At 36.9% G+C, this 26,627-nt stretch overlaps 1 protein-coding gene across 5 annotated transcripts; it reads right to left on the bottom strand.

The window, feature by feature from the left end:
- Positions 1-7,051: 7,051 nt before the first annotated feature.
- LOC116251304 (glutamyl-tRNA(Gln) amidotransferase subunit B, chloroplastic/mitochondrial-like) lies at positions 7,052-25,183 on the bottom strand. Of its 5 annotated transcripts, XM_050076504.1 has the most exons (12): positions 24,627-25,183; positions 23,835-24,082; positions 21,017-21,995; positions 20,104-20,313; positions 18,829-18,969; positions 18,532-18,735; positions 18,251-18,448; positions 18,037-18,105; positions 16,772-16,885; positions 13,203-14,960; positions 7,575-13,000; positions 7,052-7,472 (listed from the first exon to the last, which is right to left on the bottom strand). In XM_050076504.1, the coding sequence occupies exons 3-9, from the start codon at positions 21,614-21,616 to the stop codon at positions 16,880-16,882; spliced, it is 1,428 nt and encodes a 475-aa protein (XP_049932461.1). In that variant the 5' UTR covers positions 21,617-21,995; positions 23,835-24,082; positions 24,627-25,183; the 3' UTR covers positions 7,052-7,472; positions 7,575-13,000; positions 13,203-14,960; positions 16,772-16,879. The 5 variants fall into 5 exon arrangements, with proteins under 5 accessions (XP_049932461.1, XP_049932463.1, XP_049932460.1 ...); XM_050076506.1 differs by lacking the exon at positions 23,835-24,082 and having other exon boundaries at positions 7,575-7,691; positions 21,017-21,964; XM_050076503.1 differs by lacking the exon at positions 23,835-24,082 and having other exon boundaries at positions 13,203-14,159; positions 16,830-16,885; positions 21,017-21,964.
- Positions 25,184-26,627: the final 1,444 nt, after the last annotated feature.

The raw sequence follows: 26,627 nt of genomic DNA, 5'->3' as shown, positions 1-26,627 counted from the left end.
TGTGATGTGCCAAGTCTTGATCGCTGTCGTGTAGATCAATATGTCTCTCATGTGACAATTTAAAACTGCATCTCCAATGGATTGTCAGGGTTCCCAAAAGCTTGGAAAGATGAAGAATCTCTATGAACTCATGCAATAATATTGTGATCTCCATACCTGGGAACTTGAAGGTAAAAGACTGGGAATTCCAACACTCAGCTATTGCTTGTATAAGATGACCATCAACAATTTCCTTGCCTATCTCTAGCATTCATTGCAATCCACCCTTTGGCTTGTAGAAAGACATCTTGTTGAAGTTCTGTACTAGTTCATTAGTTCTGTACTAGTTCATTTTATTTTTAGACTTCGATAGTGGGTACATCAATGATGTAGCTAGGCACATGTAGCATTGAATGTGGGTGTCACTATCAATGATCTTCTACATATGCTTCAGCTATTTTTGTTCATCTGACCCAACAGACACACTGGTGTTGAGCTGATGGTAACTACATTGGTCAAGTGACTTCATGGTCGGCCCGATAGCATATTGAAAGATGGTTCTATGTTCATTATATAGAATAGAATCTCAAATTTGGTTTATATAATATCCACTTTTAGACATATACAGCTTAGGCAAGGTCAATCCTACCCATCATATCCATGAGTAGTTAAAGGTGCTGAAAAATAATTTGATTATCGTATTCCCAATGTTTGAGCTATTTGTATTGAACAAATATGTAGACTTGCTTCTCCATCGGCCTATACATAAGTGATGGTGGAGACTAGTGTCTTGATCAGAATATGGAGGGTGTCATTTTTCATAATGCCTCTATTGATAGATCCTCATTTTTGAATAATATGATATTGTTTTGATACAATATATATTCCCATTTGTCACTTTGGGCTGAATTTTGCTCTCTTTGGAGTGACCAAAGAATTAGGCCAGCTGAAGAGTGATTGTAGAGATTCAAAATCAAATACCTCATCCAATGGTAGAATCTCTTCTAAGGAAGTGGGATTGGTAGGGTGTGTTTGCTTTCTCTTATGCTTTGTTACTTCCTTATCTTTTTTGGTGAGCATTTTGAAGAACTCTATAGAAGTTTCCTTCTTGTTTTTGTTGGTCATCATGACCCAATGTTTAATTGAAATTTTGTCAGGTTGTATTTGACATTGATATTGTTTTCTTACCATGCTTGAGGAAGGGGTTGGTAGTTATTTCTGGCGATCCCAAAACTACCTTGATCGGTTCTTTGTCCACTGCACCTTGGACTATATTTTTCAATACCAAGTAGTCCTCATTGTCATGTTCTAGGGCTCGATGAAATTTGTAAAATTGATTTTTGTGCATTTCTATTACATGAGGAGAATTAGAGACTGTTGGTAAAGATAAAGTGCCTCTTTTCATCAGTTTGCTCATAATTTATTCATATGTTTGTTCTAGTATTGTAAATTTTGTGTCCTAACTCCAACCTGGATGTTTGTTATTGTTGTTGACATTTTTGCTATTATTGGCTCCTACTTTGTTCTAGGATTCTTTTTCTTTTGCATAATTAGTTTTTACTTTCTTGGTTGATGTTGCATTGGCAAATAAATTTTGTGGGAATAGATTGAGCATTGTTTTTCTTGACTTCTTTTTCGAGCTTGGCAAGTATCACTGCATCAAATGATCCTAGCTTTGATATAATCTACCATGTCTGGCAAGACCACAAATGATTTAATTGGAGTGTTTGAAATCAAAATCCTTAGGGTTTGACAAAGGCTATTAGTGATTAGTCCCAAATAATGGGACTGAGAGATTGGATCCTTCATTTTTTTCAAGTTGATTTAGATCTTTGGCTGAGATCACATGTTTTTTTCCCGTTCTTCTGCCTGAAATTGTACATAGTAGTGACTCTTGGCATGGTTTCTATATTTTGGATGAACTGTTCTATGAATATATTAGTTAACTTGTCAACAAATTTTAGCTCTACTGGATGCATGTGATTCTCGCACCATTGTGCTACTATGCCTTCCAAGCTCCTCAAGAAGTAGCAAAAAAATTCACAATCGTTGTTGTGGAGCTTGTAACATTGCGCAAAGAACATGGCGAAATGAGCCTTGGGGTCTCCTTTGACCGTCAAACTTTATATCATAAGTTTTTTCAATAGATTCTTGGTATATTTGTCATTTTGTATGCTTTTATAGAAGTCTTCTTATGTGAATCTTCTTTCGTTCTTGCCCTTAAGTTGAACGACATACAGTTCTTTCCCAACTTCTTGTGTTTGATTTTTAAATATTCTTCCTTTTTCTTCCTGTTCTTGAGGGTCTTTTTATCTTTTTTCATGACTCATTTCTGTAGTACTATTGTCAGAAATTTAGTTGTTGATGAACAAAGATGCTTTATTCTTATTCCTTTGCTTTTTCTAATTGGCTTTCGCTTGTTCTTTGTTTAATTTTAGCAGGAATTTGCAATACCTCTTGTATTCATCCTGGTCTGGATCAAGAGTATTTGCTTCAGAACTAGAAATTGGAGGTAAATCTTCATTATTGTCCTCAAGATTGGTTTATTGTTTAGCTTCCATTTCTATATTTTTCCTTCTCTGATTCTTATTTTTCACCATAAAAAGGATATTCACCTTAATTAAAGAACAAAAGGAGTTGAGATTTTTGAAGAATGAGCTGATGACAAATATCATTTGAGATAGACAAATGCTTGATTTGATATTGCATAATCAAAATGTGACAATATTGCTTGTGATGGCCCAATTGATTACAATGTTTTTTGTTAAATGGGCAGATATCTTTCCTCCATTTGGCAAAGTCAAACCCATGACTGAACCAATGACAAGATAGATATGAGCAAAAGATACCTCCAAAGTTGTTGGGTTAGGGTGTATGTTTCAGATCACACCAAAATTTCTAACTCATGCTTTACGATGACTCCTTGTGATTGGATTTCATGAGTTTGTCACTATCGTTGTGAAAACAAAGACACCACTCTTGGATGATATTCCATTGTGAAATATAGCCTCAGAAGTAGGCAATCCTTCTGTGAGTTGTAACTGTATCTATCAAAAAATATCATCTGGGACTTTTTTGATAGTCTAAGCAGACAATAATGCATGTCCTAGGACTCTTGCATATAGCATTATTTTAGAAAAATAGTTTTGGGATCTTAACATATCTAAATTGTTGGTATATCATGATTGTCGTACTTGTATAGACTTCTCCATGATTGTTTATGGTTTGAGGGTTCTCAATTTCTCTTGGTTCACTGAACAATATACTGAGAATTATTGTCTATTTCGGTACTAATGGGAAGACTTTTAAGTCCAAGTAGGTGGTCAAGTTGTAAGGATATATATATATATTTTAGACCGATTCCTAGAAATAGCTCAGCAACATGATGACCTTGATTGGTGGAGGAATTATTTTAAAAAATTGAATGCACAAATATATAATTCTATTACATACATTCCTAAGAGACAGATTTGAAAGGTTAAAGATCACACATTAGTTTCATACGAACTTTAAATTGAGGAGCTTAAGAGCCACATGAATCTAAGTTAGCTTGTTATATACATTTCATGAATCAGGTAGGCTTGAGCTAAGGCTAAGCTTACCCCTATTTCTCATTAAATCCAAATTTTTAAAGGTAGGACCTAGGCTGAGCCCTAGGCCTGAACCAAGTTTTTCAAAAACTAAACCTAACCCAGGCTCAATCTATGTTATGCTGCTTGAACCCACCTAGCCGAGCTCAAGGTAGGTCTAGGTCCATGTTATTTTCAAATCTTCATTTCATATTTTTTATCTAAATCATATATCCAAGTCTTATTTCTGTGTCTAGATCTCACATCCAGGTCTCAAATCTGATCTATCTTTAAAATTCTAGATTCATTATTCTCATTTCACATCCTAGATACCAAATCATAATCCAAACTCTAATGCCATATCCAGGTCTATCTTTTAGAATTTTCCTTGGATATAAACCAGATCTAGGTTTTAGTGTCAAATCTATATCTAGGATCCGTATGTGAGCTTAATGAATATTACATCTCAAAAATATACCATGATTTTCTCAGCCCATGCTTCATGTCAATGCATATTACATCTCAAAAATATACCATGATTTTCTCAGCCCATGCTTAATGTCAATTCATACATAAGCATTTGAAACATACCAAATTCTTTATTGATTGCTTCAATGTAGAAGGAATCCAAATCAAAATCTATATGTGGCTGGAACAAACATTTTTCTGATTTATGTCAAGTTTTAAAATAGGGTTTGAAAGTATGTTTTCTCCTCTTCATATTCTCATTTTGTTCATTTTCCGTACTTAATGTCAATCTCAATACTTAATCGATCAACACTTCTCCATGCATGTGTGGCTTTTCACATAATCAAATTTAAAGTCTAGACGAGATTGCAGAGAGCAAAATTGATTGAAAATATGCTTTTAACCTATGGTTTGGAGTGTCGCAGAGGACAGAGAGTACCCAAAAGTTTAGTCATGTATCACAAATCCCAAGGAGGTTTGCCCCCTTCCCTCTCCTATAAATAGGGCTCCTCCATCCCCTTTGGCACTTGCACACTTTGAACTATTCCTTGAGGAGACCAAAAAGTTGACAAAATTTTATCTGGGCACTCAAAAAAAGGGGGTTTAGCTCAAAACAAGTTAATTTTTTAAAAGTCTTGGTTTGGACTGTATTAGCACTCAATATAGACCCAACCAGACTTAGTGTAGGGTTTGTGGGAGCGGGCTAAGCCAAGGCACCAGCTTTAGGTAATTTCTGTTTTCATCTTTATTCTTTTCTTATTTGCAATTTAGTTGTTTTTTTATGTATGTGTAGTTTAGCTTTTGTTTTTAACGTGATTAGTTTGCTTTTTGCTTATAGCATGTCTAGTTTCTTTTTGTTTATAGCATGTTTAGTTTAGTTTATTTCTTGCTTAATTTAGGATAGGCATAAGGGTCAAGCATGCCCCTCTTTTCCTTGTCTTTTTCTTTTAATTTTATGTTTTTACTTAAGTAGTTTTCCTTAGAGTATGCATATAGGATATAGCTCCCTTTCATGTTTTCTGTAATCATACATAGTTGAGCAGAAACTAGCTCTCTTGCTATGTCACATGGATGCAAGGTGCGAGTGCGGCTTGTGGGATGTGGCAAGTTAAAAAATAAATGGATGCAAGTGCGGCAAGAGTATATAAAAGTTTGCTTTTAATTTTTAATGAAGGTTACTTTAATTCATTAAAAATTCTAAATTTTATTGAATAAAATAATAAAAGGATGAGAACCCTGATTGTTCTTCTCAAAGGACAGCCAATGGTCTGGGTTGCCCTTGAAAAAAGACGACCAGGTCTATAAGCTTCATTAAGAAAAATGTAAGATGTAGACCAATAAAAGTTGAGGTGCCTTCCAACTGACATCAGGTCTATTATCCTTTCATAAGGACTTTCTCCCTTAAAAAGAGAGAGAGAGAGAGAGGAAAAGATGGGAAAAGAAAAATGAAAAAATGAAAGAAAAAAAGAGTGGGTGTGGTCAACAACACCCGACTCAGTCAAATTCTGCTCTGTAAAAATAACTAAAGTTCAAGAAAGGAGAAGCAAACATGATCCCTAGAATTAGGAGAAAACCTGGTCCCTGGAGTCACAAGTGTTTTTGGCAATTCCTAGTTGAGGTCATCGTCGATATTTTGTTTCCCCAAAAAGTAGTTTCCTCATGAACTTCTTGGGAGTATTCAAAAATTGTACAAAAATAATATCTGAAAAATTAAATAAATGTTGAAAAAAGCTTTCTTCCGCCTTTCTTCCTGTCTGTGTCTTTGTTCTCCTTCTTCCTTTCTTCTTTCTGTGTTTCTTTCTTTCCTCTTCTTTTACTTTTTCCTTTCTTTCTTTCCAACTTTCTTCGTGCCTTTTTTCCTCCGATCTTTCCTTTTCTTTCTTAGTTCCATCCTTTTCTTCCTTCCTATTTTCCCGCCTTCTTGTATTAATTTCAAATGATTTTTTGGAAGAGGAAACATCAACATACTATTTCCTAAATCAAGTACAAAATCATTTTTGAAAAAAGAACTTCGAAAACGAAACATCGAGATATTATTTTCTTATTTGACTTAAAAAAATGCTTCAAAACAAAAATATTTTGATATTAACGTGCCAATTATGTAATAGCAATCTTTGGAAAATATCACAATATATTCCTTAATAATACTCGCTATAAAACATGACATTTGGATATCACCAATATTTGTTGATGTTATGAAAACATTTTGACCTTCATAATGAGCAAATATTATTACACGAAGATCTGCCAGAAAAATGGACAGATTCAAATGTGAATGTTTGCAAGCTCAAAGTGGTCTCCAAAATTGGCTCTATTACATGAGAATGTTTGCCCAACTTCACACCGAAATGAAACAGAATTTTATCCATATCTTCGTATCAAAATTAAAGAGTATTAATCTCCAAACTGAATATTCACTAGTTTTCCAACAATTTTAAGAGATTGCACATAGAATGTTATGCTCCCAAAAGATACTGAAGTACATCAAATGGCAATTCATCAAAATAACAAGTTATAAGTATCTATTTTGGAAAACTATTTAATGCAGGTGCATAACTTTTAAATTTACTCCTAAAATTTTTTAGTTGCAGCCATTAACCACATCCATGCCAAGATAAAAACTTCTGATCATGACCAACTACATCATAAACCAGTTTTTTCAAATACAGCTATATAACTGTAAATGGTAACCATCACCTTTACTCAAGTTTTACTTGCCCTTCAACAATATAGAACCATTCACATTATTCCATAACCAGCCTACGTATTGCCATTAACCGATCCAGCTAGTCTCTCTAAGGCTGTTGCATATTCTGTGGCTTTCATGCCACTGCTCATTGGGCTGGAGAAAATAGCAAGAAAATTCAACCTAACCCTGTTCCAGTCAACCTGCTTCTTTATCCAGGGGACCAATGGTGCAGTCTTCTCAAGAAAGGCACTATTATTCAGACTAAGCATGAAAAATTCAGGAAAGAAAAGCCAGTTTCTGGTCAAAGAAATCCTGTCACAAGTCAAAAATCAAGAAAAGCATAAGCAATCCATAACGCACTCATGTAGATTTCAAAACAACGAACTGGAAGAGGTTACTCTGATGCTTGCTTACACAGTGCATGTGCAAGTTCAAACTCAACCCAACCAGACCGAGTAAACCTAGTTTAGTGTATCAGAACTTTTCTTTTACTATCAATATTGATAGAAAAAACAAGCTATATTTTTCAACCTTTTTATTTATAAATTATCATCCTGAAGAATAATACAGATCATCAAGCACATGACATCCTGACAGCTCACATGCTTGTACATTTGACCTGGCTACTACTCAGCACACATACCAGCTGCAAACTTGTAGCTGAATGAGAAGGACATGGAAAGGCATTAATTTTTGGCATTTAGTTTCCCCAAAAGAATCTGGTTTAGGAGAGCAGGGTTGGCTTTCCCTTTTGACTCCTTCATCACCTGAAAGAGGAACATAATAACAAGTTCAGGAACCATATCAACTTAAGTACCAAGAACACAGCTAGTGCCACATCTCAAATGACCAGTTCGTAGAATACCCACCTGACCAGCAAAAAATCCTTGCAATTTCGTCTTGCCTCCATGATATTGTTCAAGCTGCTTAGGGTTTGCTGCTAACACTTTATCCACCATCACTTCAATTTTTGAAGGATCTACTATCTGTGTTAATAACTCGAAGTGCTTGTTAGGTTACAGGTTTGACAAAATAATGGCAATGCAAAAATGTAAACATCAAATCTTTTAACTCAGCAATTGTGCAAAGCATTTTAAGGTCAATCGAAATGGAAACAGAAAAAGCTACAACTTTCCATCTTAGTGGCATTAAAGATTGATGCAACCCTGATCTTACCAGGATGATATCCATGCCTCAATCGTAAGTAAACAACATGAAGTCTACATAAATATGAACTCCCAACTTGCAGCTCAAAACTGATCTAACATTAGCAAACACAGGTTAAACTCAGACAGTTTCATTTTCATTAAATGATCTGCCTACACAATAGCTGAAGATCCTTGCTGAAGTTTTTCCATGCAAATGCATGCTAAAGGTCTTTTTCTTGACCGAACTCAAAGCCATTTCTCTTTTTGAAGTGGAATTCTTATGGCGACAATGAAAAGGTTCAGAACAGTAGGGAAAAAAAGCAAAATCAAAATTAAAATAGAGGGAAAAGTACTTTTTTCAGGATATTTATTTAAGGAGAAGCAAATTCTTTCTCTTTTCTACTAAGACTGTATAAGTAGGAGAAACAAATTCAGAAGTTCCATTCTATATATCCAAGTTCAACATGAAAAAAATTTCAAGAACTTTATATTGGAGGATATATTAAATCCTTTTGCAATAAATTCCACTAGTAAGTTCACTGACAACAGCACCAAACAATCATGCAAGCTCAATTAGGGTCATAGACTTGGATCTACTAAAATAAAGAAGTTGGATAAAAAAATAAAAAGAAATTGATTGCTCCACAGGTGTCAGTTTTTGGTATATCAGTCTTGATATTCACCGCAGTTCAGCCTTGCAGAAAATAAGGAAGAAGAAGACAAGATGAGAGAAGGGAGATGACTGCGATAACTACACGCAGTCTAAACCCTATTATTATCTCACGTTAGATACAAGGCCAAAATAATAAACCAAATGGTACACGAAATTACTTCATATGCCATTAATGAAACATAAAGGCACGTGAGAAATAAAACACCTATTCCTGATGGGTTTGGGTCTGGACCAAGATCCAAACCCATCTGGTCATCCTTTAACATCATCCCTCAAGTTGTGCATGTTCCTTTTATCATGCACAACTTGCTCTTGAGAAACCAAAATTGATGACTAGTTAAACCCTTTGTAAGCAAATCAACAACTTGATTATCAGTGTGAATGGAACATGGCTCAATCTCTTTATCCTCAACCTTTTGACGAATGAAGTGATGATCAATCTCAATGTGCTTTGTCCTACTATGAAGAATAGGATTAAAAGCTATGTTGATGACACTTTGATTGTCACACAATGAGGAGGATCAAATAATAGGCTCTCCTAATTCGCCCAGTAAATTTCTCACCCATGTAGTTTTAGTGGTCCCTACTGCCACAGACCTATAGTCAGCTTCCATACTAGATCGAGTTATGGCCTTTTGTTTGTGACTACTCCAAGTAACGAGATTTCTTCCAATAAAAACACAATAGCCTGAAACTGATCTTCACTCATCTGGATCTCCTGCCCAGTTTGCATTTGTGTAAGTAATTAATTCATGCCTTTTACAAGAAGAATCACTCTTGCAATAGACAAGGCTATCTCCAATTGTGCCTTTCAAATACCTTAAGATTCGTTTAACAACATTCATATGACTGTTTCTAGGAGCACGCATAAATTGTGACACTTGATTCACAAAATATACAATATCTGGCCGAGCGAATGTAAGATGTTGTAACATGCCAATAATACTGCAACACCTTGTAGGATCATGATATAGATTCCCTTTCTCTGGGCTCAACTTTTGATTTAATACACTAGGACTACTAACAGGTTTGGAATCTATCCAGAGTGTATTTCAGTTGTGTCAATGTCAAAGTATCTTGTTGTCGGTCAAGCTCCACACCAAGAAAATATCTAAACTCTCCTAAAACTTTCACTTTAAAACTCTTCATCAAAAAAATCTTTACTTCACAAATATGGCTGTCACAATTTCTAGTGATGACAATATCATCAACATATATGAGAAGCCAAGTAAAGATGTTCTTGCTTTGATAAATAAAAAGAGAATGGTCAAGAGTACTTCTATGGAAACCAGATTGTTGAATTTGTTGAGAAAAACTATCAAACCATGATCGAGAAACTTGCTTTAAACCATAAAGGGACTTGCGAAGCCTACATACCCAATTTGCAACGTCTTTCTCTGCATACCCTAGCAGTTGTTTCATGTATACCTCTTCTTTCAAGTCTCCATGGAAGAATGCATTTTTAACATCCAGTTGGCTAAGCTTCCAACCATGATCAACTGCCAATGAGATGATGATGCGAATTGTGTCCATTTTTATCACTGGACTGAATGTCTCATCATAGTCTTGTCAAAATTATTGTGTAAAACCCTTAGCTACCAATCTCGCTTTGTACCTACCAATACTTCCATCTGGTTTGTGTTTGACTTTATAAACCCACTTGGAGCCGACTACATTCTTCCCTTGAGGCCTTGGAACAATTTCCCAAGACTTGCACTCATAGAGTGCCTCCATCTCTTCATTCATAGCTTCTACCCATTCACGAGTTTTGGAGGCTTGATTGTAACAAACAGATTCTTCATGTTTAGTAGTTTGTGCCATGAACAACTGAAAATCCAGAGAAAAATTTTTACAACTAACCCAACAATCAATGGGATGACGATGCACTCTAATCTTCTTATAGGCTCTTTGATTCCTTCATGACTTGTGTCCCGATCTCTTCTATGATAGACAAAACAGAACAACCATTGAGGAGCAGCTTGTTCCACATAAGAACCATCATTCGGCTTGGGTAGATCTAAATCATAGTCATAGATAATGGTTTGGTGTTTTAAACGGCAAGGTTTTCTCGGGTATAATAAAAAAAGAGAAAAAATATGGTAAATTTTTAAAAATTTAAAAAAACTAAAAATAGAGAAATAATAAAAAGTGAGAAACTAATAACACAAACATCAAAAGATAAGCACTAGTGTTGTACGTATCATACGATACGTATCGTCTCGTTTAAATTTACGATACGATACACCACTTGTATCACAAACGGGTGGTGTATCGTACGTGTATCACATGTATCGTGCGATACATAGCCTGTATCGTACGATATAGGGCGATACACACCATATTGCACAATACATGTCTATTTTGAAAAATATGGGGTTCAAAGTTCAAACCACCTTTTTTCAAACTAATTTTTAAAACTTGCCTCCCACTTCATTTTTGAACATATCTAATAGTTGAAGAAGGGGGAGATTGTGGCAATTTTCAAAAGGAATAATCAGTTTCACTATGAAATCGTCAATTTGAGGGCAGATTTATGCACGGATGTTTGATTCTTTTTTAGATAAAGAGGGTTTATATCTTCTACAAAAGATGAAAATGAGAATGAGATGATAAAGATTATGAATGAAGCTGTTTTCATTTGTTATTTACATTAACATTGAACAATTTTGTCTTGTGATGTGATGTATAGTGTACATAAAACTTGGTTTTTGATGCGTTATGGATCTTATGACTTACTTATGTGTTATTAATGTAGATTATCTTATAAATTATATTTCTTGACGGCTTTGTTTATGTTGTGTTGCTATACGATATTATGACCACTTATTAATGTTTGTGAAGTAACTTCATACCTACAATAAGCCTGCTATTATGTACAACATTAAAAAAACATAATTTTTATTTTTCTTAATTTATCTGATTTTTCTCTATTTTTTGAATTAAAAAATAAATTTAAAATACACATACGGTACATTACGATACGACGTATCTATTGGCCTGACCAATACGACTTACAATATGCTTCTTACAACATTGATAAGTACATTTGCAACAATAAAAAATAGAAAATGAAAAAAACTGTTTGCCATTAAAAAAATAAAAAATGAAAAAAAAAGTGAAAAAGCGCAAAAAAACGCATTAACGATTTTTTTTTCATTTTTAATGTTTTAAAAAAAATGTGTTTTTTAAGTTTTAAAATTTATCGCATTTTTTTTTAAAAAAAAAACATGTTTTTTGTGACTGTGATCTAAATTATAACTATCACTATATTTGAACGGTTTCTGACTGCGCATTTACAAGAGGACAAGATGATGTGCATGACTTCTCCACAAAAGTTCTGAATTCAACCACAGGTGGTAGATTTACTTCTGCAGCGAGATTGAATCAATGGGGTGACATTTCTTGTCAAACTCATATTCATCAAATACCACATTCTGTGAAGTTCGTATTCTCTTACTATTAGGATCATAACATCTATATCCCTTATACTCATCGGATATCCGACAAACTTGGACTTCAAAACTTTATCCTGAAACTGATTTCTCAAGAAGAATGCATGTGAACATAACAAACACAACCAAACACACAAAGGTCATTATTCGGAGGATGTTGACCATAAAGAACATAATGAGACTTATTTTCCAAAATACTCATGGGAAGTTGATTTATGATGTGGACAGCAGTATGAAAAGCCTCCGTCCAAAGGCTGGTTGGTACATTGATATCATGCGTCATGCTCAAAGCTGTCTCTACAATATGTTGGTGTTTTCGCTCCGCTATCCCATTTTATTGAGGAGTATGAGGGCAAAATATTTGTCTAGTTAACCCATTATTTCGAAGATATTCAGTAAAATTTTGGGAGAGGTATTCTCTTCCACCATCACACTGAAAATGCACAATATTAGACAAATATTTATTTTGAATTAGGGCGTAAAAGTCTTGGAAAAGTTTGAAAACTTCAAATTTATGCTTCATAGAATGTATCCAAGTATAAGGCAAGAAGGCATCGACAAAAAAAACATAGTAATGGCTGCCAAACAAGGAAGGAATTGGAGCAGGTGCCCATACATCAGAATGAATACTCTCAAAAGGTTTAAAATCTCTCTTATTCAAAATATGAAATGGAAGAACATGACTCGTCATTCTTGCAAAGTTGACAACTTGAACACTTAGTGACTTCTAAGGCAGACTCTAAACTAGACCTTGGAATAAGATCATCTGCAATAAGTTTCTCAATAAAATTCTGACTACAATGACCCAAACTATTATGCCATAAATCAAGCTTATTACATTGAAACAAATTCAAGACATCTAGACTCTGAACCTACAGTTCAGAAGATCAAGTAGAGACTAGAGAAGGAATTATTGAGCCAATCGAAGAAGTGACTATGGCCGAGGATACCGGAGCTTCCTTGAAAACGTACATATTCCCTTGTTTCTTTCCCTTAGCAAACATCTTCTTTGGTCGAAGGTCCTTGACATACACATAAGAGGGAGCAGAAAAATATGTATCATTACAAGTTTAGACACTTGGGGAAAGTAAAACACTGGACAAGGATAACGAAGAATTTGACGCGGAATTTTTGTGTTTCTAGTATGAGTAATGGAATGATATGATCCATCTCCTGTGACAATATATCCTCTTTCAAAATAAAGAAATCAGTTAGACAATTTACCTGCATCTCCAATGATGTGTGTAGCAGCCCCATAGTCTATGTACCATTGTCCTTGATCATTTTGCTTGAAATGCATCCTTGAAAGAGCTGTCATAAGTATTTACTGCACATCATTAGGCACAGATTTAGCTGACCTTGTGTCGTCAACATTCCTCCTTGCTTGTTCTCTTGTTTGTATGTCTTTCCCGTATTTTTCAGATTGTACCAACAATATGCCTTTACATGACCTTTCTTGTTGCATAAGAAATAGGTGAGAATTCTCTTGTGATTCTCGGTTCCTAGAGGGATAATAGGAGTTGGTAAAATTCCTCTGCCACCCTGACCAAAATGGCCATGCCCTCGTCCTCCTCGGTAACCTCCACCTCCACAACCATATCCACATCTACTGTCAGTCATTAGCCCACTGTGAGAACCTTCATCATTAATCTCGGAGATTTGTTTTCTACTCAACTCATGTTGAAGAAGTTTAGCCTTGGGTTCTTCAAAACTAGGAAGAATAGGAAAAACTTCTAAAGTAGTACAAAACATATCATACTTTGGGCCTAGCCCACTCAGATCTGTTGAACCTTGTCACGGTCTGAAACTGCATTCCCAATCACGACAAGCTGATTTGTGATCCCCTTCATTTGAACCAAATATTCGATGAAGGTTTTGATCAATCCTTGAGATTTTGAAATTCTCGCTTTAATTGTAGAACTCACGCCTCTGAAACCTGAGAATATTTGTTTAGAAGTATGTCCCACAACTCTGCTGCACTAAGATCATCAAAAATAGTAGCAATCACTTCATATGAAAGGGTGGAAGTGATATATGCTACAAGAGATTGGTCACTCCTCATCCACTTAACATAGTTTGGATTCCGCTCTGTTGTGATAGATGACTCTCCTTTATCATTCTTCACTTCCTGAAAGCGGGGCAAGGGAAGTTCCATCTACATGCCCAAACAGATCATGGCTCCTTATAAAAGGAACTATTTGTCATTTCCAGGTCAGATAATTGGTATGGGTAAGCTTTTGGGAAACAAGTTGGGTCAAGAAACTAGAAGAAATGCCATTGTTAGAAGTAGAATCCATGAATAAACGGGAAGGAAAACTTTCTTATGTCGTCAACCAGAATGCTGCAAGAAAGACAATCATTCGCCCTTTTTTTTTTTCCTGAAGGGCCTTATTGAGTCCCTGCTATGCACATAATAGAATCCCTGCTATGCAGAGAACTAAGACCGTGTGAAACAGATAAGAAATTAATGACACAATGAATATTTAATTCTACTGAAAAACATGAGATGGAATTCTATAACCAAACTAAAAACAAGGCAGAACATGCGCCGATTTGATTCTAATATAGGCTGAAGAAAATATGGCAGAGAATAGAATGAATAATAAATAAAAACGTTTAACACTTCTTAGAGCACATCTTAATTATTTCAACACAGCTCTATAGACAGATTCAACTCTGTTTTAGGCTGAAGAAAAGGAGAGCAGAAAATAGGAGGAAGAAAAGGACGTTCAGCACCCTTTCTTGTTTCTTTTAAACACGTCCTGATAATTCACCACTATTCTATGCTTGACGAACGACTATAACGCAAAGAATAAACCAGATGGAGTAGAGAAAAACACAGATAGAAAGGACAGAGAGAGAGGGACAAAAGATAAAGAGTAGGAAGAATAGAAGAGATGGGGAATAAGAGATGTCTTTCCTGAAAAACTCAGATCAGATCTGACTTGGCAATCTTTCTGGAGGAGTCACCAAACCCATGCTCTGATACCATGTCAGTTTTTTGGTATATCAGTCTTGATATTCACCGCAGTTCAATCTTGCAGAAAATAAGGAAGAAGAAGACAAGAGTAGAGAAGGGAGATGACTATGCTAACTGCATGCAGTCTCAACCCTAAAATTTTATTATCTCATGTTAGATACAAGGCCAGAATAATAAAACAAAAGGGTACACCAAATTACTTTATATGCCATTAATGAAACATAAAGGCACCTGAGAAATAAAAAACCTATTCCTGACGGATTTGGGTCTGGACCAAGATCCAAACCTGTCTAGTCATCCTTTAACAAGAAGGACTTAAAGAGAGTTATTCTCAACATCTCCGACAGGTAAAACAATCTTTCCAATGCACCAAAATTTCTCAAAATGTAGCAGATGCTCAAAATCATCAACAGCGATCAATGGTAAAATTTCAAACTCAAAAAAATGTTTTTAGTGTTCATAAAAGGAACATGTTCACATTTTAAATATAAAAAAGAAAAAAACCAGTTCAAAATTCAGGAAAATACTTCTTCACCCCAAGATGTTACTTATAAAAAGATGGTGGCTTGCTACACAGGAGCAACAGTCTCGACCATCATGTTGCAGCAAAATCCCCATGAAAGCAATCATAAGGAATATGAAGTAATTGTTGTTATATACAATGTTTTAAAACCCAGTGACTCAGGACTCGACTTGGCTGTTCTCGATTCGTGACCCAGCAAGTCAAGTCGGTGACTCGGACCGGGTAATGTAAATTTTTTTTTTTTAAACAATATACAAGTTGTCCTTTAAACATAAAAGTTTGTAAAATGACTTAATTCCACTTATATTATTAAAAAAAAAAGTCAAACTAACATAAAGTGAAGTCACAACTAAGTTCATCCTCCATGAATTGTTGCCAATCTAGCATGTCGAATGCAAAGATTGTTGTAATTTAGCATGTTGAATGCAAAAACATTAAGAAAACTCAATCAATTTCGTCCATATTGCTTGATTTTTAACAAACTGAACTTGTATCTTTAATAAAGTAACAAACAAAACTTATATTTTAACATGTATCAACTATAAAAACAATAAAACAAGCCGAGTCACTCAAGTCACCGGTTGACTGGGCAAGTTTTTAAATGTTGGTTATAGACACATTCTTCCACATGAAAGTGACAAGGTGGATAGAATATCTGAAGAATTTGGAATCATTGAGAACTAACACACGTGGTAATGTTGAAATGGTTCAACGTGACATTAAAGAATTGTCAGAAACAGTTCCGGCATAGATGTAAATTATAAGCTATGTAACACGGGTACTGCTCCAAAGGAGCAGTACCAGTACCGTACCAGTACGGGTACGGGTACGGCCTGGGTGCGGTGTTGACCATGTCGGGTACGGTCAAAGTACCCGAGGTCGAACCCGACCATTTTCAAACTCGGTCAAAGTTGACCGAGTCCAAAATGGTCCATTGCACGTTTAAAAAACCATTTTTTCCCTCTCTCTCGCACGATGCCTTTGCCCTCTTGCCTCACCCCTCTCGTCCCTTGCCTTCTCGCCCCTTTCACCCCTCTTGCCTTTCTCATCCTCTCACCTCTCCCCCCCTTGCCCCTCTCATTCCTCGCCTTTTCGCCCCTTGGAACTCCCAAATGACAGAATTTTTGTCTTGAAATTCTTAGTATCTACAAATTTTGGATCATGATTTAATGATTTATGAATATGCTATTTTGTTTGTAATTTTATATATATATATATATATATATATATATGTGTGTGTGTGTGTGTGTGTGTGTGTGTGTGTGTGTGTGTGTGTGTGTACCGCCGTACCCCTGCACTCAAGTTTTTGGAAAATGATTCGTACCCGTACCGGCACCCGCACCCGTACCTATGTGACATAGATTATAAGGAGATGAATGCAACCGAAACCATGTGTCTTCATACCTGAAAATAATAAGGAATGGGTGGAGTTTTGTCAAATGAAGACCTTTTCAAATTTCACCATGACATTCACCATATGATATCAAAAGCATGAAGCACAAAAATTTATAATACATTCATAACTAAAGTGGTTCTTTTCTTAGAGGTCCTAGCATTCATTATATTGACATTGACCCTGTCGTCTAGCAGTTCAGGACATCTCTCTTTCAAGGAGGCAGCAGGGTTTCGACTTCCCCTGGGGTTAGTAGGGTACAACAAAAGAAAAGTTGACCATGAATTATCAATAAACCGACAATTGATTCTTCCTAGGTCAACGACTAAGCAGTTAATGGGGACAGACTGTAAATTCATTGGTGATATGCCTATGCTGGTTCAAATCCAGCTCGGCCCAAGAATTCACTGATCCTTTGAGGATGATGTACCTAATCTATACTCCAAAAATACATGATGATATGAAGGAATAAAGAGTCAACTTGATTCTATTTGTTCCTCCATGTTCTGATGTTTTTAACAACATAGATCTATGAATTCTTTTAAGCCAATCCGAGAAATAAAATGAAAAGATGAAAAAGAAAAGAGCCCTTGTTCATTCAAAGTCAATGTGGCAATAACCACAGGTCGTTTTGCTATTTATCCATCTTCTCTTCTTTCTATGTAGATGTGTATATCAATATATCCATCACAGGCATCGACATATGGGTGTACTCACAACCAAAATCAAGGACGAAAAATTGGGACTCCCCTCATTGTGATTTTTTTCTTACAATTTTATGGGTAAAAATCTGTATGGCAGGAAAAAATGTTGGATTAAATAAATAGTGCTTGTTTTAGGATAACCTCTTCATGGAAGGGAGGTCAACTTGTGTTTGAAAAACACCCTTATTCTTTATCAAACTTTATTATCATCTGCATCGCAATTGTAACCATAAAATCAAATAATTCAATGTTGAGTACAACTGAAAAAAGAAAAGAGTTTTCTTAGGCAAAACTACAAACATTGGCTAGATTTACCAAAAAACACAAGCATACATGTAAAAAATATTAAAACACAAGCAAAATGTGACAAGTTTCAGATTTACTAAAAAACACATGCATACATGTAAAAAATTATTAAAACTAATCAATGAAATGACCACAATGAAATGGGCACTTGCCTGAACAAGGTCCTTCTCTTCAATCAATGCCTTCACTTTTCCACCTTTTGCTATCAATTCAAACAGTATCTATAAAAAATGCACAAGCATCAGTGAGTTATAAGGCCTGCCCAGGCACTAGAATTTTGACACGTTTTGATGGGAAATACGAAATATCAACAAGTTGAATAAAGTTGATTGCAGTCAAAAGAATGAGAAAGCCTCTTTCACAGACCTCCTTGCCAATCTTGCCACTAATTGTTCCACCTTTAATGGAAGCTATAAGTTCAGCTAGTTCATGAGGTGTTAATTTGATCTCATTTATTGATAACTTTTCGTTTTTCAAATAGGCAGCAATATCACCCATGATCCAGTTAGCAGCTAGCTTGATATCAGCACCATTTGTGATAGTTGCATCAAAAAAGTCAGCAACCTGAGATGTGGCGTCAAAATTGGAAAAGGTCACAAGAGATTCACAAAGAAATCCAAAATAGATTACAGGTCAGCGACAGTTACATTATCATCATTTGCCAGGAACAAAACGTCTTGCATGGTCAAACCCAGTTGCTCATATCGCCTCCTCTTTGTATCTGGAAGTTCTGGAAGTCCAGACCGAAGAATATGCACATAATCCTCAGTGATTACAACATCTGGAAGGTCTGGCTCAGGAAAATATCTATAATCTGCAAGTCCTTCCTTTGTTCTCATAATTACTGTTCTCTGGATAAGAAAATTTGAGATGTAGGAAAGATAGATCTCAGAAAAACTATTAAAGAAAAATAAAAATGCATTAAGTAGACCTCAAATCCTGACCTGAGATCCTTCTTCCCAGAGTCGAGTTTCTTGTATTATTTGATTTTCTTGGCCCTCATTGTAAAGGGAAATTTGCCTAGAAATCTCAAAGTCAATTGCCCTTTGCATTGCTGAGAATGAATTCATATTTTTAATTTCTACCTATACGAAGGAAGATTGAGCATCATTAAAATTCATAATAACAAGAAGGAAACAACTAGTCCTTTTCCTGAAAATAAAAGACTGCTTCTACGAAATATCACACTATTATGCCAAGGCAAACAGAGACCATGTGAATAAAGATTGTCGGCCTGGTTAACATATTTCAGAAGAAAATACCAGGTCTATGTCTGAATACTCTAACATACAACAACCAGCATCTCTGAAGACTCTAACATACAACAACCAGCTAAAACTATGGAGGGAATTTCAAAAATAACACAAATTCAAAATGGGACTGGGTGATAGAGAAATAGCGGCTTCACAATGTTGCGAAGCAAAATTGATGACGACAACTCGTGAACTATCTCATCAAATCTTTCAAGGAGCAATCATAATCAGTTGAAGGACATGACATTACTGGTGCTGATGTAACTGCTATGGCTTCACGATGACATGGAGAATTTCACAAATAACACAAATTCAAAATGGGACTGGGTGATAGAGAAATAGCGGCTCTACAATGGTACAAAGCAAAATTCATGATAACAGCTTGTGAACTATCTCACAAAATTTTTTGAGGAGCTATCATAGTCAGTTGAAGGACATGACATTACTGGTGCTCATGTAACTGCTATGGCTTTGTGATGACGAGAACGTGAGATTTTCCAGCCTTCGCAACTATAAAAATGTAGAACTTGAAACTTCAGAATCTGAAGAACAGTAAAATCAAAATAAAACAACTTTGGCAACCATAAAAATAATCAAAGAAGGCAGAACTTTAACATTGAAGCCCTTAAATTTTACAGTTTTTTGGGGGATGCACATCTAACTATTTCATTGCACGAAATGGAGTGCAACCCAAGGGGGCTAAATGTTGATCGATCTACAAATATAATTGAAATAGAACAAATCACTAGAGATTTCAATATCTACTTTGGAAAACCATACTATGCACATGCTTTATATTTCAAAGAGCCCAGAAAACATGTTTCTGAGAAAGAACAAAATCATGATCTGAACCATGGTGTTGGAATAACCAAGAAGATTTCAAGAGTTCTTGCCATGAACTCTCCATTCCATATTCTGTACATAAGATTATATGAATAGCATGATAATGAAAGACCTCTCATTCACCTTTGTTCCAAATTTGGCCTGTCCTTTTGGTCGTACAGACACATTCACGTCACAGCGCAATGAACCTTCCTGCATATTGCCATTGCTAACTCCAATATAGCGGACCAATCTCTGTATTTCTGCTGCATATTCTGCAGCCTCCAAACCACTCCTCATGTCAGGCTCAGATACAATCTCAAGCAAAGGCACCCCAGCTCTGTTCAGGTCCACCTGAACCCAAAACATATAAAATCTTTCTCAGCAAGACTCAAGGATTGCCATCCATTCATATAGAAAATGCAAGATTAGATATATCTACAAGTCACCAGACTACCACCCAGTAGCAGCTTAAAATGCTAACAATTAAATGCAGACCAGAAGCAACAACTTATCTTCAGGAAAAATATATTGAATAATTATGCTCATTAATACATCTTTCATAATGGGAGGCAATAAAAAATGTTAAAATAAATATATGTGAAACTAACCTATGTAAGCGACCCACATAAAAAGATAAGTTTATCAAAAATGACATCTAAAGGTGAACAATAAAAAAAATAACCATGTCTATCAAATGGCAAATTCTCCCACCTAAAAGGACATAAAACATAATAACAATTATAAAACTCATGCTTCCCTACATAAGGTTTCAATTTGTAAAATTCACACCATACTACGATAGTCACCACCCCAAAGCCAATAAATTGATAGCCACGAAATAAAAAGAAAACCATATTTCGAGATAAAATCAGAAGCTACATTTTTAAGCAAAAGCAGCCATCCAAAATTGAATCTTAGTACGAATTAAATCTACTTGCAAATGCAACAACTAAGATTGATAAAAAGAGCTTTAGATGACAAGGGAAACCTTAGAACTCAATAACAGTATAAAGCAACTACAAAATAGCTTTCACAAAGTTTGATTGACCATAACCTGTGAATAGCCTCCACTGGCAGCATGAATTAACTTCCCTGCATCCTCTTCCATATGAACTCTGGTGATACCAAACCTCCTGTGCCCCCCTCCAAACTCAACTGGCAGGTCCACATCAAGGTACCCATGGCTAGCAATTGGAACATCAAACTGAGAGATTTGGTAACCTTTTGGCAAGTCAGGATAAAAATACTGCTTCCGATCAAATTTGGACCTCAGAGACAGTTTACAATTGAGAGCAAGGCCTAATTTGACAGCAAACTCAATGACCTTAGAGTTGAGAACAGGGAGGCAGCCGGGAAGCCCCATGCAGACAGGGCAGATGTGGGTGTTGGGTACTGAACCATAGTGGTAGGGGCAGCTGCAGAAGGCTTTGGTGAGGGTAGAGAGCTGGACGTGGGTCTCTATACCAATGATGGCCTCATAGTTTTCTTGTTGAAGGGATTTCGACAAGGTGGTGCTATGGGTTTGGCTAGAAGAAGCAGAAGCAGAAGCAGAGGAAGCTCTTCTTGCAAGGTAGGGAACAAATGGGGCTTGAGATATAGGGAAGGAGCTAGGAAACTTGGGTGGCACTCTAAAAAAGATAGAAACATAAGCCATTACTAGGGCTGCAGATTATGGATGGAAAGTGGGATAGACAAGGCAACAAAGGGACAGCAACCTTTGACCTTTAGGCCAGTATCCTACAGCTAGTGCACAGAGATAAAGGGAGAGAGACCTTGGTTTGCTGGGTTGACAAGACTGCAAAAGCTGTAAACTGGAACAATGTCAGACAGGACAAACAAGTCTCGCGGAAGCGAGGAGATCAGATTGGATCTGCGTTATGGATGAGGAGAGGTAATACTCATGAAACATTTTATTGTCTGTTTCAAGTTAAAGATACCACCAAGTTACAATAAGCCATGACTGCCAATAAGAGCTCAGTTGTCGCTTAAGAAGTGGGAGAACCTGTATTCAAGAGAGGGAGGCTGGTAAACTGCTGCACATGACAAATGGAATATTCAAAAACCATCAACCCAGGATGATCTCTTTATCAAAGATTCAAAGGGCAGGCCAAATTTACACCTTGTTAAAAAAAAACTCATTAGACTAAACTAGGCCATTTTCCCATGGCCCATCTGAATATATGATATAATTTCATTCCAAGAACCAAAGAAATTCTAACTAAAAGTGACTCATAAGATGAAGCAAACTCACTATCAAGCTATCACAAAAGATAAAGCACTTAAGGCCCACATTTTCTCATTATTTTCAGGTGTTCAAACGAATTTAGACATTGGACATTGTCTTTTTAACTTACAAATAATTTGACAGAAGCACTCCTCTTCTTTCCATGAATATTATACATCTCTCGCATGATATGTGAAATATATGACAAAGATGGACTGCTTCAGATCAAATTTTTCGATTATATATATAATATATTTGCTATTAGATGGAAAGAGACAGAGAGATTGGTCACTTTGGCTATCCAGAGTCACCCAGATCACTCATGAGAATCGTTCGATCTATCATGGTAGACGGTTGAGGATAAAACAAGGAGAAAAAAGTGTGAACTAATTTTAGTGCCTAGTACCAATTTAGTGACTGTTTTCTAACAACAAATTTTAAAATTTTAACCATCTGGAAAGATCTAAGACACAGCAACATTTAAACTCCCCCATATATCTGACTCGAAAAATAAATTTGAAGATTATGAGTGCAAGCCTTGCTATTAGTTCACTGATGAAGGCACAACTTGGTCATGATTGTGAAACTGGGGTTCTTGGGTGGCAAAATTAGAGTGGCAGAACATCGATAGTGCTAATGCTTCTGCTGGCATTTATATCATTATTCCCCTTTTCATCGTAGGAAAATTCCAATCTGAGAAAAGAATTCATAGCTGATTGCCTGTTTTTGGTTTTTCTGTTTCCAATATTATGAAGCCATCTCGAGTATGCAGGCTCAACATATTCTGATTTTCCACATTGTTGAAACAGTATATTGGACATCAAGGAGCAGATTCACACCTCTAGTCACAGGTATTCTTCATATAAGAAAAATAATCACCATTACAGTGTTTAAATTGGCCAGACGCTCGTAAGACGTCATTCACCATATTCGTTTAGCTTGAGAGGGTCATCATCCAAAAATTAATAAGGATCAACTCACTTTCTGTAGAAACCGAAATTTGCTTCCAATGGCGAAACTGATGACATTCATTTCTTCACAGATTCAAAAAAGGTTTTGGAAAGTCGAATTTTTACGACCATGAAGCAACCAACTAATCTGTCTTAACTTTTATGAGGCACTGAAGGGCTTCAGCAGAACCGACTCAAACCCATAAGGGTTTGCTCGGGACTTTATACAAACAGATTGCATACGCAATCCCAATTTTTACTTTCTACCTTTTTTTTCTCTCAAAAGAACTTCAATTGATTGGAACTCTCACGTGGCAATCAAGAGTAGCGAACTATTCGATGAAGTCAAGTTGATGTATTTGTTACAAATAAAATGTCATATAATTCTCCATATTTGTCACTTATTCTCTTCAATGGATCACCATTGCTGGTGAAAACATCGAATTGTCCCAAAATTATCTGGACTTCTTTTGAGAATGACAGCTGAAAAACATGGTAGTATCTTGTCTAAGTGACCAGGGCAACGATGTCATTACCAGGGCTCTACAAGTGGAATGGAAGACGTTGCAGATGACAAAGGGCGAACCAGACATACGAAGATGACAATGGTGAAACAGGGCGCGGGCGGGGAGATAGAGATAGAGATAGAGATAGATAGATAGATAGATAGAGAGAGAGAGAGAGAGAGAGAGAGGCACCTGCAATGAACCACCTCTTCACAATGACGGCATTGTGAGAAGCCAGACACTATCTTCTTCACAAGCAGCCAAGCTTGCCAAACAGTGATAGAATCCTCCTAGCTCGGGTGAAACTAATGTTGTATGGGAGAATATGTATCAAGGAAATTTTCAGGTAAACTGGTCTGTGCAGCAAATTTATCCACTCAGATTTTTCTACATACTTTACATACTAAAAGGTCGTAGTGTGAACAACGTTCTCCAATTACCTGAAAGAAGTTTTGATTGCCATTAGATAACTAAATGGAATTGAGAATAAGATCAGGATCCATACAAAGATACAATGGACGCAAGGCAGAACAAGTCCTTTCTGAACCCGTTTGTTGCAGCCTCCAAATAAGAAACGGGAATTGGGCGACTAAAACAATCGTCACAAGGAAAGAAACCTAGGCCGTTCCATTGCAAGTTGCGAATGTCAGGGAAATGAAAAGAAAACCTCCCAAGTGTAATTAGAGGACGAATAGTGGAACAGGGCAGATGTTGCTAATCCCAACATGGGTAAATTTAGATACTTGAATATGCAGAAAAAATCACAACACCGCCCCTTAAGCATCATGAATCTCAGAAGGAAAATCAATCAGGAACAGATGAACTATGTCTACCACTACCAACTTGATTCAGACAAGCATCGCAAACACAATTGGGTACATTGGAATCTTGATCGAGAAAAAGATTGGGTGTTTTCTTCAGAGATCAATAATTCATCAAGTGAGAAAATGATAACGAAAAAAAATGAGGGGAAGGGGCATTTACGAGTATCCTTCATTCTTGAGCTCCCTCACCACATTAAGGAGACCCTTTTCCTTGATCGACTTCAACGCCGACCTCAACACGGAGGCTCGCCAGTGTTGCTCGAGGGTTTTTCAGAAGGCTTCCGAGGCACTTATTTTTGGGATTGGACTCCGGAAGAGTTGAAAAGGAGAGCTGCTGCAGTCAGGATCATCTACTTCAGTGGATAGAGCGGCCGGAACAGGAGAGTGAGAGGGCGACAGAGACGACGAGGAGAGGAAGAGAGTGAGAGGGCGAGATGGACGATGGGGGGAGCAGGAGAGTGAGAGGGCCAGAGAGGCGACGAGGGGAGCAGGAGAATGAGAGGGCGAGAGAGGCGACGAGGGGAGCAGGAGAATGAGAGGGCGAGGGCGAGAGGTTTTCGTGCGCAGGCAGGAACGAGGCGACAAGGGAGGCAGCAGCGGCAGAGGGAGGCGATGCGTGGGTGCAACGGTAAAAAAAAATATACCCTTTAGCGGTGGAAACATATTTCCGAAAAAAAAAAATCGAATTGCGTTTACACAATTAACCGTACTACAAATTTTAGCTGGGTTTGTGGTTTCAGGTTGGAGTGAGATGGAGAGGTTGAGATTACCGTGATCCTTTCTCCGGCAGAGTGAGAATGGAGGAGAATGCTAGTGCTCTTCAGTCTTCATGCCGTGGAGAGTGCAGTTCAGGCACTAGGGAGGGATTTCCACGTCACGTTTGACACAGACGCCTTCCCATGGCCGGCGACCCTGCATATTGTTTTTGTTCATGTGGTTTGTTTGGTATTGCTTTCATTTTAAGCATGCTGCCGAAGGTTACCCGATGGTTGGTGCCATTGGCATCATTGAATCTGATTATTCTGAATAGCATTACGTAATAGTTCTTTTATGTGCTTCTCAAAATCCTTATAGCCTGGAACTGATCATCTATCCAAATTGCACTATCTATAACGCAAAAAGACACACACATACATATGCTCTTTCATTTTTTTAAAGGTTGAAGAGGGTGAACCTGGTCTTAAACTTCCCAAGAAGGTTGTCCTTCTTCAAGTTTCTACTGGGTTGAGAAGATTTTCCCTTCAGAGTCTGAACTTCCTTTCATATGTTGAAAGAGAGGGGAGAACAAAGGTGGACCATTGCTCTGTTGGCAACAAAGACGCGAAAGTTGCGGGGATTTGGTAAGGAAACAATACAAAGGCCACCATCGTTTCCCCATCCTCCTGCATCAGGCCAGCTCTCTCTCTCTCTCTCTCTGATGTTCCTCCTCTCAACCGTAGGCAAAATTTCCAAGCATCATGACTTCAAAATCCCAGTACGCATCTCCATGCATGGAAAATTCAACGACCACTTTGCTTGTGGCCGTTGGGTTTGACAATAGGAAGTTGAGTCGATGTTAAGAGAAAGGGAAGAATTGTTGGAGAAACTGAATTTGGGGCTTCGTAACACAAGAGATTCTGAATTCCAGCCATCGCTATTGGAGAGTAAGAAGATGATTGAGAAGCTGGAGAGGGAAATTCAAATAGCGAAAGCATCCAAGGACGGAGCCTTTGAATTGATGGAGTCATTAACAAAGCAACTTGAGGAAACAAAGATGTCTCTTGAAGAAACGAAGCTTCAAATATCTTCTCTACGGGAGAAGATGCAAGCAAGGGAGGCATCAGTTAGGCATGAAGATACGCATAGAAGTGTCAAGAAAGGCAAGATTGGTCTTCATGACATGGGTGAAACCATTGAATTACTCAAATTGGAGTTCAAAAATGCAGAGAAAGATCTTACACTCGCACGAGAGCCAGAGGAGTTGGACATTTCAAACATGAAGGATCTTGCAAAAGAAGCAAGCTCGCTGCCTGATGAGCTGCAGTCGGTGAAGAAAGCGGAAGAGAAGGGCAAGTAGGCTCTGGGTGATCTAGCAATTGCAGTCAAAGGAGTCACGATGGAAGCTAATCAAGCGAAGGACGAACTTCTATCAGCTCAAGCAGAATTGGAGAACTTAAAGGCT

The sequence above is a fragment of the Nymphaea colorata genome, chromosome 3 (genome assembly GCF_008831285.2).
Source record: "Nymphaea colorata isolate Beijing-Zhang1983 chromosome 3, ASM883128v2, whole genome shotgun sequence".
NCBI lineage: Eukaryota > Viridiplantae > Streptophyta > Magnoliopsida > Nymphaeales > Nymphaeaceae > Nymphaea > Nymphaea colorata.
The sequence above is the reverse complement of the archived record's forward strand: the minus strand, read 5'-3'. Positions and strand labels throughout refer to the sequence as shown.